Below are 21,974 nucleotides of genomic sequence, written 5' to 3' on the forward strand. Positions count from 1 at the left end.
CAACTCTTTAAAAACACTTGAAAAACCAGTACTGGTAACTACTCAAACATATCGGTTAGCAAATTTACCAAACCATTCACTTAAGTGTTCATCAACATACAAATAAAGTAATGATATCAATCCACATATCAACAATGCATCACCACATGAACACAGAGATTTTTCACGTGGAAACCCAAATGGGAAAAACCACGTGGGAATTACCACCCACAAAATATTTGCACTCTTTCAGAACGCCCCTGGTTAAAGGCCTAGCCCGGTTAGGAGCTTTACAATATGCCCGGTTAAGAGCAGACCCTATTTCCTAGAAGTCACCCGATTAAGGGATTTCACCTTAGCCCTATTAGGAGCTCTACCATGTTAGGAGTAACCTTGTTAGAGGATTTTTAACTCAAGCTAATGAGCCACCCAGTCAAGGGATTTACAAATAAGACTTGTTAGGATCTACCCAGTTAAGGGATTTCAAACTGTTATAACTGTTAGGGAACAACAGGGCAAATGATCTGATCACAGCACTTCCTTGCTTGCTAGTACAGATCCTTTTCAGCTCAACTCTGCTACACACATGCAAACTCTTCAATTTGGTTCGGCACACTCTTCTTCTCAAATCACCAACACAAAATCTTTTCTCAAACTCGACCTAAATACACTTTTCAACTAGGTCGGTTACAAAACCCTAACAATATTCAAAATACATTGAATTTACATTTTAGATCATCACAGATCATTACAACAAATTTCAAGACAATTTCTACCGTTGAATGATCACCACACATCGATTTGATAAGCCATCAAACCATTGTCACATTTTGCTAAGCACTTCGCTATTTCCCAAGAAATCTAATCCTTGTACACGCTCAAACACCATCTTATCATTCCACACGGTTTCTGACACGTATCACTAAGTTATGAACATGATAAGATCCACCGCCAAACCATAAATCATTTACCGGTCAAAGATCTATTACCGGTATACATTCTTCTTCACAGAGTTTATGACAGTAAATCATAACTCACTCAATAAACTAAATTTGTTGATGCGGTTGCAATCACGGACTCATGCCAATGTCTTAAACACATATTCCACACCGCAACATCTAACTCTTCACCAATCGTCCATACCGGTGTCTTGATCATCACATTGTTCCTGCTTACCGGTTATACTGCAACTTAGCAGTTTTGTTGTCCAACACATTCCTCTACCAGTTAGGCTTTACCGGTAGTCCTAGATGACTTAGATGACTCAACAAACATGGTTGCCATCAATGACAACACAAATAAAGTCATCAAACAACTTACAACTATATCATCATCATCTAGCCAACAATCTCCATCAAATAACTTTACCGGTTATGCCAACAATAACTTTACCGGTTATCTTCTCATCTCATCATCATCTCCATATGCCAATAATCTCTCCATTATTGTCTTCATCAGTTATGCCAACAATATGCCAATACATTAAACATAAGTTCTATTAGAACTCCACAAGACCATTTTGTATGCCCTTCACCCTCTCTTCAAAAATTTGCAAAAGGCTCTTTCAACCCCAAAAAACCCTTGCCTCAATTCGCCACTAATTTAATCATCAATAAGGGTAAAAATACAAGGGGCATCAAGCATCAATTGTCATATTTGCAATACTAATTACCATAGGTGCTATAGTAGGGTTACACAACATCTATTGGGTGAGTGCACATGGGGTTAGAGTTTGTGCAGATATACCATTGCAACAACAAGTTGAAATGGCAAGGTTGGTTAAAGGGAGTGAGGAAAAAATTACTAGTACAAAGTAAGAAACAATCATCCAAAACATTGCAATATATCGATCAGTGTGACTATTCCAATATATCAGTTGGAGAGAGTTGTGATAGAGGGAAGAGAAAGACCACTTCTATTGCAAGAAAAGAAAAAAAAAGTGGTAGGGCTAATGAATTTGCAACAAAAACGAGAGCAAGACAATGATTCAATGGCCAAATTTATTTTATACCAATGCTATCCCATTTCATTTGGCAAGGTCTCCTTATTTCAAAGATATATTGGAAGTTGCAATGGCAGTTGGACCCTCTTATGCTCCCCCTAGAGAACATAGATTGCATACCTCCCTCCTTGACAAACAACATTCAAAGGTGAACATGTTGATGGAGGAGATGAGTCGAACATGTATTAGGATTGATTGTTCCATTGCCATAGATGGGTGGACTAACATTCAACATCAGCCAATAGATATTTATGTAAAATACCCTACTAGTTCATACTTTCTTAGAGTTATTGATTGTTCTAGGAAAAGTAAGGATTCTGATTACCAATTTGCCATTTTGAACGAGGCCATAACGGTGGTTGAGTCCTCTAATGTTCTACAAGTTTTGATAAATTTAACTCATGTTTGTAAGTTAGATGGTTTGATGGTTGAAAATGCTTACGAACATATTTTTTGGATTCCATGCTTTGAAAAACATTGGCAAAATAGATTGAGTGAAGATTTAAGGGACTAAATCTAACGACATATAAATGTTTGTATGTAACCATCACACTTCACTTGCACTATTCAAATCTTATTCAAAGAAAGAAAATATTAAACCAATCAAGAATAGATATTCTACTCTTGGTGATCCAAGACAATTATATCCAAGACAATATTCTACTCTTGGGCTCAATCAAAGACAAAATAAGGGAAGGTAGTGAGAGAAAGGGTGCTCAATGACACTTGGTGATCCAATATCAAGTAAGAAAATTATATTTAATAATTTAAATTTATATGTTTGAGTTTCTACTTTGTTTTACTTTTTATTTTCAAATTTTAATTTATATTATTAATGTATATGTCATAATTTTCAAATGTTGCTTGCAAATATATTTGCTCTATCATATCACTTGTTGTGGGGGTAATTAGGCATGCAAAGATAGACTCTCCTGGCCTTAGAGAGATTTATGAGATTGTTGATAACATACTTGATCAAATGAAACAAGCAATTCATCACAAGGATCTTGGATTGCAATTCTATGAGGAGAATATCAAACCTATTGTCACAAAGAGGTGGAAAACAATGAACGCGCCTTTTCATATGGCTGCGTATGCTCTTAATCCCTAGAGGTATGCACCTAGAGTTGACCGAATTCTTCCTTCTGAAGATGTATAGCAGTGAGGAGGTAACCATACTTCAAGAGTAATGGCTTCAATTTTCCAATCTTCAGGGTCCTCCATTCAACAATCCAGAGGCTAGGATGGATAGAGCCACCATTGCACAAAACAACTCCATCGGTTAGTCGAAATTTCATGGGAAGACCACAAACAACTTGCTATTCATCTACTCTCACAAATTGCTAGTTCCTCTGCTGCAAGGAGGAATTGATCCACCCATGGTTTCATCTTCCCAATCAAGAAGAACAAGTTTACATCTAAACAAACAAAAGGCTAGATGCAGTTCATAGCGCCTTGAGACTTCAAGATCAACAAATTCCAGTAGCACATTGGGATGTTGATCCTGAATATTTTAGGTAGATTGACAAGGAGGAGGTGCAGCCATGATTGGCCAGGATTACATTGGCCGAACCAGAACTGCAGCAAAAGAGTGACAAGGTCTTCGTCCTTTGATATTGATAGCCTAAATGAGGCATAGTTGTATTTTGAAGTTTAACTGTTTGAGACTTGAATTTAAACTTTATATTTTACTCTGCTGTTATGCTATTGTCATCATTGAACTGCTGTTATACTGCTATCATGATTAAATTTTAATATATTGCCGTAATACTGCTGTTATACTGCTATCATGATTAAATTTTAATGTATTGCCGTAATACTGCTGGTATACTGTTGTTATGCTATTGTCATCATTTAGTTGCTATATACTGCTGGTATACTGCTATCATGGTTAAATTTTATTGCTTTTATACTGTCACAAGGTTTGAGTTTGTGCTCGTGTTTGGCAACAATAAAATTTTGATTAAGTTCAGCAAGGCAAAAAAAATTGAAAAAAAAAAATTGAGATTAAATTCTCCTTACATTAAATTTAATTTTTTTTAAAATATAAGTAATATATCAACATAATTATCAAAATACTTTAACATTGTTAAATAGCTAAGTTCAAGGAAATCGATATGACATTTTTTATTTTCTCCAGTAGAGTTACGAGTTTGTATATGTATATTAAAAAATATAAATATTTATATGATTTATTTTATACAATATAAATATGTAATTTTATTATATTTATATTTATTATTTTATATTTTTGTTAATAAAATAGATAATATATATAGAAATAAAAATAATATGTATACTAAATCAGTATGACATTTTTTTAATTTTCTCCAGTACAGTTATGAGTTTGTATATATAAATATAGGTAAACTGCCTATGTCTCTATTATATACGTAATAGGTCTTGATCATCGACTGGTTCAAAAACAAGCTAACTTGCTGGATGTGTAACTGGCTCTATAAGATAGAGGTATGCTGCTTATGGATAACCTGTTACCGTCTATGCTACTACCAAAGCTTCTCCCGCTGCTGGTAGATATGCTACTTACTGCTGAAGGTGGTACTAGCTATGCTGCTGGGTAAACTGATGGTGGGACTCAATCTAGAGCCTGGAATGTTAAAAAACCCTCCACAACTAAACAAATAAAGATAATATATTATATAAAATTATATTAAAAAAAATAAACACATAATATAAAGAAATAATATTTTAAATATAAATTATAATTTAATATATCATATAATAAATATTAAATATATTAAAAATATATAAATATAATATACTTTCTACAATATAAAATGTGATTTTATTTATATATAATTTATTTTATAGTGAGTCGGGTAAATAATAAATTTATACAGTATAAAATGTAATTTTATAATATTGTATTTATATTTATTATTTTTAATTTTTTATTAATACAATAAATAATATATATAGAAATAAAAACAATATATTACATATAAAAAAATATTAAAAATATATAAACAAATAATATTAAAATATATAAAAACATAGTAAAATAAATAATAGTAAGAGCATATTAAAAATAATAAATTTGAGATAAAAAAGCAATGGCAAATATTATAAATTGAAAACTATTGTCGAGGAAGAGAGGGAGGGGGATAAACGGCACTCGGGCAGATCATTCAATCTCCTTCCTCTTTTTGTTTGCAGGCACTCCTCCCCCATCTGGATGGATCATTCAATCTTAGCTGTGGTTAGCGTGAAAACAAACCCATAGTGATACAGAGTAAACATGGAAAAAAGCCTTAAAAAATGTTTTTTAAAATACATATTTTATTAAAAAGACAATGCCCCTTACACGTACAAATATTGGGTGAATTTCAGCGAACTTTTGGTAATGCTTTGAAGTCCTCCGATTTCGACTTCATGGCTGAAACTCTGCAAACTCTAATATCTATGACTTGGGTTATACTGCAATCATGATTATATTTCATTTTTATATTTTTGTCATGATTAAATTTATTGTTGTTATAGTGGTCATGCTTAAATATCTCCCCTCTATCTTAACTATTATACTACTATTATTGCTAGATATTAATATATTTTGTTAAATATGAGTATCACCCCAAAAACTTGCCCTTGGACAATCATCCTCAAAATATGTCCCCTACTGTCCCCCCATTCTTGTCATCAAAACACCATGCAGCATAGTCCATTTCTAATCTTGAACACTTGTCACCTTCCCTACAACAGGACCTTCTACACATGCACCCACACAAACCAAGATTAATCTAAAAAACCTTGTCCCTAACACCTAGGACTTGAGTTGATTAGGCTCCTATACCAAATTAAAGAAAGGACAGATGCCAAAACGCTTCCTACACAAATCTATGCAGAGATAAATGTGCAAAATAAATTTTATCTTAATAGTTAAAATATTAAAACAAACGCATTCCCCAGAACACAATGATATATGTGGGGAAAACCCTTTTAAGAGAAAAACCCACACTACAAAGCACAAACCAATTGTATCATTCAACAACAATAGTTTCAATAACATATCCAAGCACATGCCCTTACAAAAGTAATCACCAACTTCATATTTGGAATTATTTTGGAAGCATAATGGTATCGACAAAACTCACGATGAAACCTCCATCTCTAACATCCAGTAAATCAGAGATCCAATACATGAAACTATAAGTGGTAAACCACAAACCATTGGCCAATACCATGACCCAAAAATGGTGCCCAAATCTAGGGCCCAAATTCCAACACCCCCATCCATGACAATCAACATGCTAAACATAGTAGATGTCCTTACATAGTCTAACCCTCAATAAGTAAGTCATAATCCACTTACCAAATTGCACACTCCAACTTGGCTCCACAATCTCCCTCAAAACATGTTTTATGACATGTCATAACAAGCACCATAAAGTTAGTCAAGATTCCTAGTCAACAATGTAACACCCCCTACAATCATGCTCTAATGTGTTATAATCTATGTTACCCTGAGTTTCCAAGATGCGGACAGCAGGAGGTACGGGGACACATTTTCGAGTCCCCAATTTTTCAGGCCATTTTCAGGGACAACAAAGAGGACAACTATAAAAAAACAGGGACGATTTAAAATATATAGGGAAATTTTTAATATTCATATGATAAAAATTGATAAAGCATTCGTATATACATCATAGAACCTTAAGACACATCATTTGTGTCAAACAGAGAATTCACATGAGAGTCACAGTCAAACAAATTAACAAATGTGTCAAAACTTAATTCAAATTGCTTTCATAGTTCATTGTCAATATGCATATGATATTAAAAAAATAGCATACAAGTTACAAACCATCATACTTGCTACAGGATTGTTAATGGAACATAACAGATCACTCTGAGTTTTATTATGCACCTAGAATTGTTACTTAACAAATGAAGCAAAATGCTCTTACTTTAGTTGAAACTTGTTGCTTGTTATTTCCCAAAACTTTGACATAAGATGAACTACCATGATAGAGTACATTAAATAACCTTTTCAATAATACATAAAGCACCCAAGCTTAGTGGCAAATACCTTCCAATCCAATAAGCAAGGATATTATCACACAACCAAAATTCAAACTGCCAAATAGATTAGATTTTTTTAAAACACAAAATAGAACCAACAAATGAGAATTCTACCCAAAATTTACATTGCAAGACCTTCCCAATAATATAAGATATGGCTAAAATTAGAAAAATAAGCGGATAAAGCACACTATACACAAAAAGGTGAGTAGAAATACTAGCATGGACATGTCCAAGAGGGTCAGTGAAAATTCACTAAATGAAATAAAGACCATTTTCATTACTTTTCAACAATAGCTCCCTTGATATGTTTTACCACATTCCTAGAAAATGGGGAACTGCACTTCATGGTTTCTCAGAATCAAAAAATTAGCCATAATTTTGCCCTCTCTATGCATATCACCATCTACAAGGTATAATGAGTATGGCAGCATCAAAACAAAATTCATTTCCACATCCTTTAATGTCACCTTTTGAAGGGGAGAGCTCGCTGCCGCTGGGACCTTGGGGAACATCACAGATGCCCAGCCATCCCCTTAGTCTCCTGTCGCATTCCGCTCATTTCGGGGACTTTTCCAGTGATTTCCCAAATTTTGGGGACGGCTAGGAGCCTAAGTGTCCCCTCATCCAAAAACGGGGACGCACCTAAAAAGGTTGGGAATCCATCCCCAAATTTCCTTGGTTATAATCACTTAGACCACCATCTTCATCAAATAAACATCCTTCATGACAAGATTCTTTAACACACATCATAATAAGGCATACACACGGCATAATGGCCAAGTCATAAGTGAGGCACCCTTTTCCAAGAAGCCTCACAAATAATAAATCGAATGTTAGGATTGCAAGGTGTATGACACACCAATCCTAACAACTAGTACACCTATTCAAAGTATAAAATTCTAGAATCTAAAAACCAGCCAAAATGGATCCAAGTTGGCGTCTCATAAAATAGTTAGAATCGAGGTTTACTTGACTCTAAAACATAGCCCTTTTGAAGTGTCCATTAGGTGAATCCCTTGCACTTGTTGGCATTGCTTAATCTACACAATCTCCAACAAATTCTCCATCAACACAAAGGAATTAGAAAAAGCAACCAACAAGTCCACAAAATCTTGCAATAGACCAATACCAAGTACAAGTAGCACCATGACCAATAATGGGTGCTATACCAATATAAGGTTTATCAAAATGTTTAAATATGAGTAAGGAGAGAAACACAAGTCCTCACGACAAGAGATCTCTTTACTATAGACCCTACATCGGCCCAAAAAAACTAGTAGAAAACTCCTAGCTCAAACTTCCATCCCACCATTGTTTTCACCCTCTTTTCAATGTAGAGTTTTTGGCCCATACTTTTCACAATTGCGGAGACTAAAAAATAAACAAACTTATAAATATATAAGTGTGTTTATGTGCTTAGCCATTGTGGAGACGTCAAAGATTGGAAATGTTGCCCAATGCATGACAAAGAACTGTCAGAAGTCAAGGATTGAGCATGCCATGTGACTCATGCCGGAAAGCAAGTGTAAAAGATTGAAAATACCTCTCAATCCATGCCAAAGAGCCATTAGAGATCAAGGGTCATGGTTGCGGACTGATGAATGCCAAGTCGAAAGGGAAGGAAAAGTCTAAAACTCTGATGGGAAAAGCCTATAAGGCTGACCTGTAATGCAACGTCCAAGATTGAAATTTAGGCATTGGCACCATTTTGGGTCTGGGCTGACCAATCTTGTCTTTCGTCTAAGAAGCATATAAAAATAGGAAAGTATTTCAATTTTGGGTATCCATGTTATGTTATTCTACCTATCGGACATTTTGTGTTCAAGTCTTTCAATGGATGATAACCCATAAGAGACTATGATCAATGGACAAAAACCCATTGATTACTTTTCACCATTGTGGAGATGTCAAAGATCGGAAATGTTGTCCAATGGATGCAAAAGAGTTGTTAGAGGTCAAGGATTGAGCATGACACATGACTCATGCCGGAAAGTGGGCGTCAAAGATCAAAGATACCTCTCAATCCATGCCAAAGAGCCATTGTAGGCCAAGGGTCAGGATTGTGGCCCGATGAATGCCAAATCAAAAGGGAAGAAAAAGTCTAAAACTCCAATGGGAAAGGCCTGTAATGCGACATGTAGGATTCGAATTTAAGCCTTGGCACCATTTTGGGTAGGCTGAATAATCCAGTCTTTTGTGTGGAGCATATAAAACTAGGCAAGTATTTAAATTGTGGGTATCCATGTTATGTTATTCTACTTGAACATTTTGTGTTCAAGTCTTTCAATGGACAACAACCCATAGGAGACTACGATCAGTGGACAAAAACCCATAGATAGCTAGGATTAGAGGATGAAAAGTTGAAAACCCTTTGGTTCTTGGAGGGTATTCTCACGTAGGGGGTGCACTAGAGACTCAAGGATTTGCAGGAGAGTTCAATGAATCACTGTGAACATTGTTTGTTATTGTTGTGTGTTGTTGTGATGACTGTCATAACAATAACATGTTCTAGAGACCAGATTATAATCAATATAGTTACTGCTAGAATTTTGAATCATTTATGCAAGTTTATGTGTGTTGTTGAATGTAATTGATTCTGCTGTTGTATATAGTTAGCAAAGAGTGGTTCATGTTATTCAATGAATGTTGTTGTTTGTGTTACAATTCTGCTATTTGTTAAAAATTCTGCAAAGAGACATTACACTTGATTGGTACACTAAGCAAATAACTGCCCAAACAGCTGACATTTGACCATCGACAAGTATTTTAATTGGGATTCGATGAAATTTTATTGATTTATCTTTGTCTATTTTGCAAAATGCTCATTTTAACTACTTAAATGGACCTGCCTTGGATACTGCATTAGTTTCACTGAATTAGGCTGTAATTATGCATAAGGTTTTTTGCCAAATCCAGCAACCTACTTGACAAATGAGATTCACTTTGCCACCGACATGGGGATGCAAGGATCAGCACTCAATTCTTATAAATTTCAATGATTTATAGACACTCAGTCTCATAGACATTTAGTGAACAGGATAAGGTCCTTCTTTGCCCTGATAGAACTCATTTCTAAGAAATTTTTCCTATAGATACATTTTAAGATGACAAGAAGTAACTTGTTGAATGAAAGAATCACCTAGTCAACTAAGCATTTGAAGCTCAAAAAACAATTATAGGCCTGTCCTAAACTATTGCAATTACATGTGAGCTGATGGATTGTTCTTCAACTAGGGTAAGAATGTAACAGAAGTCATTCAACATAAAATTAGTAGGTTATATGATTACACTTATGAGACATATGTACTGATAATAGGAGAAATTCCTAACTCTCAAGCACTAACACTATTATATTAACAACTTATATAATTTAAGGAAGAGACTGAGCATTAATAGAGAATAGGCCATGTCCCTCTCAAAATTGCCATTTGCTTAATGTTACATGGGCAAATATATGTTTTTACGGGGCAGGCTTTGCATTGTCCTATTACAATTGAAATAACTAAGTTAAAATTTTGGAAAGCAATATACAATGCGTCCAACAAGAATGATTGAATAGGCCGCGCTATAAAATTACTCAAAGTAGGTACATCCAAAAACTTATATGCAGTAAATGTCATTCAGAAACTAAGGATCAAAATATCATATAATTTTGTACAAAGATAAAACGTCAACTCCATATAATCTGACAAAGGCTAGATATGTTAACTTAACTAAGGGTCAAAAGATCATATATTTTTCTACAAGGATAAAATGTCAGATGCATATAACCCATGCATCTCTGAAAGACTTGATATTTCAGAAGATATTTGGAATTTTGGATATAATCCTTTCCTCAAAAGTTGCCTTTTGAGAGAGCAAATGATTTTTTTAAATATGAACTGATAACAGTTTTCATGTTTCATGGCCAACACACGAAGATAATATCAAGCAGATACCGAATACAGAAAACATGCTAAATGTCCTGGTAAAAGACCAATCAAGTTTCCATAGAGCACGATAACAAAATTGACTACAGCAACCCAAACAACCATAACATATTCAGCCTTTTCTTAGTAATATTATGCATAACATAATTTTGATCATGAATCACATGAATATTGTCATACTATTGACACTATTAAAAACAACATTGAATTTACCCACAGAATCTTAAACAAGAAGTAAAATAGACATTTAATTACACAGTTTCGGGAAACAGAATGCAATTGTGTAGAATGAATAATTCTCAATAATTTCTAAATTGATGGGTCCCAAAAATATATTCACAGCGGACATTGAATATGAGAAATAATGCAAGAAAAGTCAGCTGAGCAACCAGGAAAATAGTATAGGACAATCGCAAAGATCACATAAACCACGACAACACATATACAATATATTTAAATTTGTCTTAAGGTGAACGTTTGAGGAAACCTTGCTACTTAGTTCTTCACTTTTCACCATTATGTTTTAGTCAAACAAAAATGAATAAAGACCATAAACTCACCTGCATGCCTTAAGTGGTACAACTTTCAAAAGTTTGGAAACTCCTTCTATGAGAACAGCTCTAGCATTTAGCACCTCATCTGCCACAGGAATCAAATTCTTAACAGGATAATCTTTGGGTTGTTGTTTTATCCGGTCAAGTATCAGAGACTGGAGCTTTCTCCAATCCACTTTTGACATGTATGACCTACTAAGTCGTGAACATTGAATGCATCAGTTAACATTTCTGTCAAGGATCCATTTGCACCTTCACACAAAAGAACAGAAATGACAAAAAACTATCATGACATGACTAAAATAAGGCATACATTAAGTTCTCAGATAATCCATTGAAAAGAAGTTATAGAAATTTAGAGAGTTACATAACAAGAAATAAAAGCAATATGCTTTTGACAATCATTATGTTGCAGATATATCTTTATTCTCCATAACTGTGTTTAAGGGTGGAATTCTCCATAACTGTGTTTTAAGAGTGGGGCAAAGGCACCTCTCTTCCTCTGTAAGTCCCATCTATCACTATAAAAAGTTCTAAAACAGAGTTACACTTTAAGTTCTATTTCTTCCTTTGTAAGTATCACATGTATCGTTTTTCCTATATAAAACAAATGCTCAAAAAGATGCATCTTAATTCAACTCAAAGCAATTGCCACTGCAAAGCTATTAGGTAATGTAGCTGTTTGACGGTGGGGCAAAGGCCCCTCTTCCTCTGAGAGTCCTAAATATTGCTATGACAAACTCTTAAGAAAATGGTTAGAATTTTGCTAGTGTTTCTTCCTCTATAAGTATCAAATATGTCTTGTTTCCTATAGAAAACACATGCTCAAAAAGATATATCTTTATTCAACTCAATGCAAATGGCAAGCTGCAAATTTCATTACACCACTACAAAGCTATTAGGTAGCATAGCTGTTAGCTGTAACTGTTTGTCGTTCCAGTTTGCTTAAAAATAGTAACTTTTTACGCCTAAATAAGTCATTGATTAGTATTTAGTTATATAGTTTTTCCTTTTTATTGTCAAGTGCTAGCTTGTATATAGCAATTTTTTCCCATGTAAAATATGGCATGTACTTTCAAATTAATATGATGTGAAAGCTATTCTGCTGTCTTTCCAGTGAGCTAGTTTTATGTTAGCTGAGAAAATTGCCTCCATATTCGACATTAAATATGTATGCTAGTCAGAACAGTGAGGAGAGGCAAGGCATTGGAAAACATAAGTAGAGGTGCACATTCTGAGGGCTTTTACCATGTATCTCATAACCAGAGCTATACACTAAGAACTACAGATAACAGGACTACAATTTCTGGTACCCATTTGTGTGCCGGTGTCTAGACTTTGGCAGGACACTTAGGGTTACCAAGGACATGGCAGTCAAAGATTTATCAAACTAGCAACATGGAGGATGTTGCAGAGTGCATGCCATGCTGGGTGACATGAGGTATCCGCAGATTATTGATGAGGTACAGATTCTTTTTATTGCCAGCCTATGCAATATTTATAAGGAAAATCAGAAACCTGAATACCCAGTGATTGAAGACAAAAATTGGGTGTAAGCAAACTGGATCTTGACCTGGATAATTTACCAGATGCGCTGGTGCAGTGTGAGGAGACCACTTTAGAGAACAGAAAACACACATAACAGCAGGGCCACAGCAGCAACAGTCATCTGCAGTTGATAAGTGAGTGTCGGATTGGTATGAAAATGAATTATTATTAACTGAAAACACACAGAAAACCTAGCCCACAATTTCCTACCATAGAAAATTCTTCCCGCAACGGATAAGTATATTTAGCTGTTTGTTTTTCAGCAACAGGGATATACTAAACGCTGGTTTCCAACCTACAAGAAATGACAATTTGAAGTTCAGAGTTTTGAAACTTGTAGACTTCCTGACTGTTCACCTCAAACAATGAGTTCCCCGGGGCATCAATCAACAAAACAACACAATCATGTTGTGCTTTCCATTAAAACAATCAGATTTTTTATATCATTACACCAAATCATAGATTGCATCTAACATCAAATTACAAGTACATGGCTTTGATTAAGTTCTCTGTCTTGTTTGTCCATATAGGACATTTCTAAAAAATATATAGCAAAGCAGATATACACATTTTAAGATCTGAAAGCCTGTGATTACCTTATCTGTGCAGAGACTGCCTAGGTTTTTTAGTTTTGACACTACCAGGGCAAAGGGTTGGCGCCCTGCATTTTCAATAATTTACGATTTTCTTCTTACATAAATTTTCTACTGCATTGAGAAGGAATATACATATATAAAAACAAATTTAAAAAAAAAAAATACTAAATAAGATTCAGTGGATATAGCCGTTAAATAGCTAAATGTCTTGAAATTTTGTATGAGAAGATGCCACTGAAAGAGAGAATAGAGGAAGGATACATGAACATACGTACCTTGTACCATTATTAGGATCTGCAGATCTGTGAAGAAGATTGGAGTAAAAAATCCTGCATCTTTTCCCTAATCCTAGGGCGAACAGTTTTTGGGATGCATTTGCGGGGGCGTAGAATTTATATCTATAAAATGGAGTGGCTTAATGGTGGAATGCGCGAGATTTATTAAATTTTCTATAGTGGTTTTTTTTCTTTTAATATGAAAAAATATTGAAAGAGATATTATTTCAATAATGTTCTATATTATCTTTCCTATGGTAAAATAAAAATTAAATAAATTATTTGTTTAATAAATTAATTTAAATAATTTTTAAAGAAAATACTTATTGATGAGAAAAGAAACATAACAAAAACTTATAAATAAAATATATTATTTTGTTTTTAAACTATTTTAATTATTTTGTTTTATCTACATTGTTTGTTTGTTTTTGTTTTTTTTGTTTTTTTGTTTTTTTGGCTCGGTAAAAGGCCTAAGTCATATTTTATTAATAAATAAAATTACAATCTCTGTTCAGTGCAGATGCTGGTAGGAAAGAGCGGAGAGGAGAAAACCTTTGGCCTTGCCTAGGACCATAGGTCTAGTCAGTATCTAATATTATTTATTGGGTTACATATATTCATTTACAATTTCTTCATTCTGGTCGTTCAAAAAGCCCTTCATAGGTAGTATCTATAATTTTCCATGAGTTAACTTGCTTTTACTAGACTTCGTTGTGTATTGTTGCCGCTTTTGCCATATTTTCTGCCTTATGTTTTTCCTGCAAAACAGATTCTCAAGACAATCTTGTTGCAAACCACTTCATGAAGTGTTAGTGCAAAAAAAGAAGAACTAGTATTATCTCTGCATAGTTTCCACTGTTGTTATTATAGCCTAAGCTTCTTTCATATTAAGTCAGCATCAGGAATTATTGGCTATACTATGAAAGATTACCCGGGCTACAATAATAATAGAGGTATAAACACTGGTCAACAAGAGACTGATAATAACACAACCCATCTATCTTGTAGTTCATGATATTACCTTGATATTTTGGTCTTATAGATGTCTAAATGCAAATGTTGAATTAAACCAATATGCAAGAGTTACGAGAGTACTTCCTGTTACTGCATTTTGCAGATGAATGACTGCAGGTGTCCTCAGGTTGAGCCAACATAAAAGTATATGCCTGACTCAAAGAAAAATCTGGATTCTAAACTTCACTTATTTTAGTATATTTATATGTTTTGCAAATGTCATCAAGCAAGTATCTTACCCTTCGCTATCTATGCTATAATAGAGTCATACATTTCTAAGCCATCCTAATATCAAAGTGCTTTCATAAACAGTTCGATATGTGCCTTGTACTAACTGTAGATCCTACATCCCTGTGTATTAGAGTAGCTATAATAGTATACTGCAAACAAAACTATGTTATGAAAACTTATTATTCATCCTTATCATCTACGACTTCCATGCAAGATGCATGTGTTTCCTTAGCCTCCATATTACTGGGATTATCAGCTTGGAACAGGGTCCAGCCCTCCTCTACCATATAACTTAGCCACCATTCACCTTTTGGCTCTTCTACCACACCAAGCCATTGTTTGAGGAATGCAATGCTCCTTGTTATCTCTGCTTGTCTTTGGCGACATAGTTTATGATCTTTGTTGTTGAGAATAGGCCTCTTAAACTCTATATTGAGTGCTTCTTCCTTGTTTATGGCTTCCGCAGCTTTGGTGTAATCTTCCAGATAAGGTATATATACCTTATCATCCATGCATTTAATAGCCATTTCCAGGTTAACCAGATATTATTTTTTGAATATTAACCTACATAGTGAGACTGTGACTGCCTTATATTCTCCCATTGTGAGTATGATAGGGGTTCACCTAGTTTGCTCAACACTTCACCTAGTTGGTGTTGCTCAATTCCACCAACTCTCCAGGCCTAATTGCATTATAGACCTCCAATTCCTTCTCAATCTCTTCTAGGGCTTTCTTCTTAACCATTCCAAGGTGTTTGATTCAAGTGTTTTAGCTAGGAACCTTACCAAGTTACAATGCTTCCCATGTGCTCAATTGTGGCTTTCTTGGCTTCAACTTGTCAAATTGACCTCCTACTGTTGTGAGTTGATGCAGAGGTGTGGAGGTGGCTACTAACATGTTTTGAATGCCTGTTGGGTCCATTTGAGGTTTGCAATCTTTTCCCTCCTTACCGATTTCACCATGTTGCCTAGAAAAGGGCTACGAGGAATTAGCCCTATTAGGCCTCCAAAATCCGATTTTCTAGGGCTTGGAGGAAAACGGTCCAAAAGACCCTCTAGTAAGTTTGGATTTTCTTCAAAGATACACCTAACCTCAAGTGATTTTTGTGGTTTTGGCTCCTTACTACACCGTATAATATGCTAACCCCAAAATGAGGGTTTTGAAGGGATTCTAGGCCTTCTAGCTGGCAGTGACTGGTCAAGTTGGTGTTTGGGAATCAAATGATTTTTTCAAGGCTCCTCCTTGCATTGGAAACTCTTTCCCAACTTCATGGACCCCTCCAAAAGCTTAGATGGTGGTTTGGCATTCACCCCTGCACTTTGCACATCAATTTCACCTTGTTTCCTCTAGCCAGGTTGCTCCTGGACTCACCTAGAACAAGGTGATAGTCATATTGAAAATCATCTCTAGCACTTGTCCCTGCATATGTACATTTTACAAGTGGTTTCCCTTCATATCCCAACAAGCCATGATGGTAGCACGTGTGGAATTCATGGGGCAGCAATTTTACATAAAACTGTTATATACAAGCCAAAACTGGTTGTGTGCAAACCAAAACAAGAAAACACTAATGTAAACTATCTACAAAGCTTGAAATGGAACTAACAACTCTATAATACACCAAATAAACTCAATCCATTTGCATTTACAAAAATGAACAAAACAAGCCAAAATGTTGCCAACTAGTCTGAAAAATGAGTAGTTTCAGATTGTTGAACTTACAAAACCAAGTCTCCAACCTTGGTAACCATGCAAGAGAGGGTTATTATAGAATTTCCCAGGTGTGGAGTCTTTCTAGGGCATTGGACAATCCCTAACTCCATCGCTAATCAAATTAGGACAAAAGTTGTCATGACAACTTTTTGCAACTTTGCACTTTTTCACTTTTTGGCCTTCTCAACCTATGAGGCCTATTCTAAGTCATCACACATGACTTTTAAAACATGTCTAAGACTAATTTAACCCTCCCTAATGCCTATACCAAGTTTTGACACTTTTGACCATCAAGAAGGTCAACTACCTACTCAAACCACTATTTAGCACAAAATGCAAACCTAAGAAGAATGAACTCAACCTAGGCCTACATTGACTCTAAACACTGACTCTTGGACCCTCTTGGAGTCCTTATTCACTAACTGACTTGGCTAGGGTCATTACAAGCCAAAATTAAGAAATCACTACTAGGCTAAGTCCTAGGTGCTCCTGCACCATTCTCCCAAACAAAAGAAAATCATGTCACCTCCTTGGGAATCAAATTTTGATCAATTCCTAGCTTCTTAAACTCTGTCTCAAGCACCCATGTAGCTTCAGCATCATCCATGCCCTATCATTTGATTAGGTGCTCCCAATAGGCTTGATGCCTTGTCTTCTTGGCGATCCTTGAACTCAACACCTTCTCAGCCTTTGGATTTGGTTTGGCTGGTAACTGAAGGTTGTTCACATCATCTGATACCTCTGAGTGATTGCAGTTTGAACCTTGAATTTGTCCCTTGTAGGCAACTAAGTCTGCTATGTTGAAAATCGGTGACAATCCTATGTCACTAGGTAGATTCACCTTGTATGCATTTTCTCCATACTTGGCTAGAATGGCACATGGACCTATCCTTCTCATTTGAAACTTGTTAGGCACTCCTTGTTGTAGCCTTGCTTTGTTTAGGTGCATCATGACAAGATCTCCCACTTGAAATTGTAGGTTATTCCTTCTTTCATCAACTTTTTGTTTGATTTTGCTTGTGTTTTCTATCAATGCTTGCTTGACTGATTCATGGACCTCCTTCATTGATTGAGAAAAGTCTTCTGCATATACACTTCTTGTTGTTGCACTACCTAAGTCTCTCAACTCCAAAATACCTCTTGGGTGCACACCATAGACCACTTCAAAAGGTCTCTTGTCGGTAGTCATATTCATGGTGTCATTATATGCATATTCAGCTTGTGAGAGTACTTGATCCCATGTCTGACCATATTCCTTAGTAAGACACCTTAATAAGTTTCCCAAGCTTCTATTCACCACTTCGGTCTATCTATCTATTTGAGGATGGTAGGTTGATCCAAAAGAGAGGTTGGTGCCAAGCTTTTGCCAAAGTGTCTTCCAAAAATGACTCATGAACTTTGAGTCCCTGTCTGAAACAATGCTCATGGGTAAACCATGTATCCTCACTACCTCTTCGAAGAAAAAATGAGCTATTTGGCATACATCATGAGTAGTCTTGCAAGTCACAAAGTGAGCCATTTTGCTAAATCTATCCACAATGACATAAATGTTGTCATAACCCTGCTTTGTCCTTGGTAAACCTACTACAAAGTCCATACTAATGCATTCCCAAGGTCTATTTGGTATGGGAAGGGGTTGGTATAAACATTCATTTGTAGAAGTACCTTTGGCCTTTTGGCAAACTATGCAAGTCTCCACATACTTATTCACATCTTGATTCATCCTTGGCCAATAGTAATATCTTTTAACCAACTCTTGAGTCTTATTGACCCCAAAATGTCCACTAAGGCTGACATTATGCTTCTCTTGTATGAGATTTTCTCTCATTGAGCCTCTAGGCACACAAAGTTGCCCACCTCTAAACAATAGTCCATTTTGCAAAGTAAAATCAGAATACTCACTATGGAAGTGATTTTGATACTCCTTACACACCTTGTAGGCATTTGAAAATTCTTCATCCTCCAGGTATAAGTCTCTAAAATTGTCAACACCTATGCTCCTCAATTGGATTTCTTGGACTGTCAAAAGTCTCCTGCTTAATGCATCAGCTACCCGGATTAACTGCCCTTTCTTGTGCTTGATTGTGAATGTGTAGGCATGCATGTACTCCACCCATTTCATGTGTTTATGACTGAGTTTGTCTTGTGATTTTAGGAAACTCAATGATTGGTTGTCCATATAGACTACAAATTCTTTAGGGAGGAGATAGTGTCTCCACTTCCTCAAAGCCTGCACTAAAGCATATAACTCAAGATCATAAGAGGAGTATTTCCTCTTGGCATCACTTAGCTTCTCACTATGGAAAGATACTAGTCTTTCTTCTTGTCTTAGGACAACACCTACTGCAACATTGCTTGCATCACATTCCACTATGAAAAGTTTCTCAAAATTAGGCAGCACTAGCACCGATTGAGTAGCTATCTTCTCCTTCAAGGTTTCAAAACCTTTGTTTTCTTGTTCACCCCACTATAACTTTGCCTTCATTCCACCTCTAATGGTGTCTAACATTGGTGCACATATTTCACTGAATTGCCTAATGAACTTCCTGTAGTACTGAGCTAGTCCATGGAAGCTTCTCACCTCTGTTGCTGACTTAGGAGTAGGCCAATTTACAATGGCTTCAACCTTGTTGGGATCCATCTTGAGGTTTCCTTGAGACAACACAAATCTGAGGTAAACCAACTCCCGCTTAACAAATTCACACTTGTCCAAGTTCATGGTTAGCTTTTCATCATACAATCTTTGTAATACATCTTTCAAATGACTAATATGATCAGCCCTATCCTTACTGAAAATGAGAATATCATCTAGGTATACCACCACAAATTTACCTATGAAGTCCTTCATCACCTCATTCATGAGTCTCATGAAGGTGCTTGGAGCATTGGATAAGCCAAATGGCATTACAAGCCACTCATAGAGACCCTTTGTTGTCTTAAAGGCAGATTTCCATTCATCACCCTCCTTAATCCTAATTTGGTGATATCCACTTTTAAGGTCAATCTTGGTAAAGTACTTGGCTTCTCCTAAACAATCGATTAGGTCTTCTATTATAGGAATTGGGAACCTATATCTGATGGTGATCCTATTTATAGCTCTAGAATCAGTACACAATCTCCAAGTACCACCTTTCTTTGGGGCTAACACGGTAGGGACAGCACAAGGGCTAATGCTTTTCCTAATTAGGCATTGGTCTAAGAGCTCTCACTCTCTTGCTGCTCAGTAAATTTAGACTCTCCTTGTGTTCTTTGTTCATAACTTCTTCCTCTGAAGCCTCCCCTATGGCCTCTATTGTCTTTTCCCCTACCTCTGCCCCTATTGCTGCTTGAGTCATGTCATCTTTTTAGTTTTTCTTCCACCTTAAGGGCAAGTTGATAGGTTTGATGGACTATTTTTGGACTCATTAGACTAATTTCTTCTTGGATTTTCCACCGTAGACCATTTAGGTACCTAGCAACCTTGAGACTCTCTTCTTCCACCGCATGAGATCTAAAGCTAAGTTTATGAAACTCCTCTGTATAGCTACTGACATCAAGGTCTTTTTGTCTTAAGTTTTGCCTCTTCCTATGAATTTGTACTTCATAGTCATCAAGGAGATAGACTTCTTTGATTTTGACTGACAACCCTTTCCAATAAGAGATGGGTGCTTTACCCATTTTCTTCCTCTCATCTTGCACATATTTCCACCATGTGAGAGCATCTCCTCTCATCCTTGACTTGGCTACCTTGACTCTCTGAGCTTCAGTTATTCCTTCACATTCAAAATGGTTCTTCATGCCTTATATCCATTCTAGGACTACTTTTGCCTCCATCTTACCAGTGAACAATGGCAATCCTTCTAGTGATTTACCACTTAAGGCCTTCAATGCCTTCAGGAAAGGTTCTTGTTCTAGGACAGGGTCAGGTTCAAGTACTTTGTCAATCTCTGACACTTCTTTACCCTTCCCTTATGCTCCTTGTACCTTTACCAACACCCCATCTGCCTTGGTTTCTACCTCACCAAGCTTACTCTCCAATTCTAGCAACTTCTCCTTCGGGAGCCTATTTTCCTCCTCTCGATCTTCCACTTTCTTTGCCAACTCTGCATTGGTCACCATGTTGTTATCTCCTTAGATTCCACTGTGGACATCTACTCACCTAGCCCAAATCTTATAGGCTCTGATACCAATTTGATAGGGGTTCACCTAGTTTGCTCAACACTTCACCTAGTTAGTGTTGCTCGATTCCACCAACCTCCAAGCCTAACTACATTCTAGACCTCCAAGTCCTTCTCAATCTCTTCTAGGGCTTGTTTCTTAACCATTCCAAGGTGTTTGCTTCAAGCGTTTTAGCTAGGAACCCTACCAAGTTACAATGCTTCCCATGTGCTCAATTATGGCTTTCTTGGCTTCAACTTGTCAAATTGACCTCCTACTATTGTGAGTTGATGTAGAGGTGGCTACTAACATGTTTTTAATGCCTATTGGGTCCATTTTAGGTTTTCAATCGTTTCCCTCCCTACCGATTTCACCATTTTGCCTAGAAAAGGGCTACAAGGAATTAGCCCTATTAGGGCTCCAAAATTCGGTTTTCTAGGGCTTGGAGGAAAATGGTCCAAAAGACCCTCTAGAAAGTTTGGATTTTCTTCAAATATACACCTAACCTCAAGTGATTTTTGTGGTTTTGGCTCCTTACTCTACCGTACAATATGCTAACCCCAAAATGAGGGTTTTGAAGGGTTTCTAGGCCTTCTAGCTGGCAATGATTGGTCAAGTTGGTGTTTGGGCATCAAATGATTTTGTCAAGGCTCCTCCTTGCATTGGAAACTATATCCCAACTTCATGGACCCCTCCAAAATCTTATATGGTGGTTTGGCATTCACCCCTGCACTTTGCACATCGATTTCACCCTGTTTCCTCTAGCCGGGTTGCTCCTGGACTCGCCTAGAACAAGGTGACAATCATATTGAAAATCATCTCCAACACTTGTCCCTGCATATGTACATTGTACAAGTGGTTTCCCTTCATGTCCCAATAGGTCGTGATGATAGCACGTGTGGAATTCATGGGGCAACTATTTTACATAAAACTGCTATATACAAGCCAAAATT

The 21,974-nt window shown here is 36.2% G+C and overlaps 1 protein-coding gene across 6 annotated transcripts in view; it reads right to left on the minus strand.

Moving 5' to 3' along the window:
• The window catches only part of LOC131028677 (APO protein 4, mitochondrial), a 33,618-nt gene extending 19,548 nt beyond the window's left edge, over window positions 1–14,070 (minus strand). The window contains exons 1-4 of one of the 6 annotated variants that reach the window (XM_059220065.1): window positions 13,927–14,068; window positions 13,266–13,350; window positions 13,081–13,176; window positions 11,514–11,759 (exon numbers count right to left, since the gene is read on the minus strand). In XM_059220065.1, the coding sequence (XP_059076048.1) occupies window positions 11,514–11,692 (179 nt within the window). In that variant the 5' untranslated portion in view covers window positions 11,693–11,759; window positions 13,081–13,176; window positions 13,266–13,350; window positions 13,927–14,068. Of the gene's footprint in view, window positions 1–11,513; window positions 11,760–13,080; window positions 13,177–13,265; window positions 13,351–13,651; window positions 13,717–13,926 lie in introns of those variants that run through there. The other 5 variants (XM_059220066.1, XM_059220062.1, XM_059220064.1 and 2 more) reach the window with 5 other exon arrangements.
• Window positions 14,071–21,974: the final 7,904 nt, after the last annotated feature.

Source organism: Cryptomeria japonica, chromosome 4, assembly GCF_030272615.1.
Source record: "Cryptomeria japonica chromosome 4, Sugi_1.0, whole genome shotgun sequence".
Classification (NCBI taxonomy): Eukaryota; Viridiplantae; Streptophyta; class Pinopsida; order Cupressales; family Cupressaceae; genus Cryptomeria; species Cryptomeria japonica.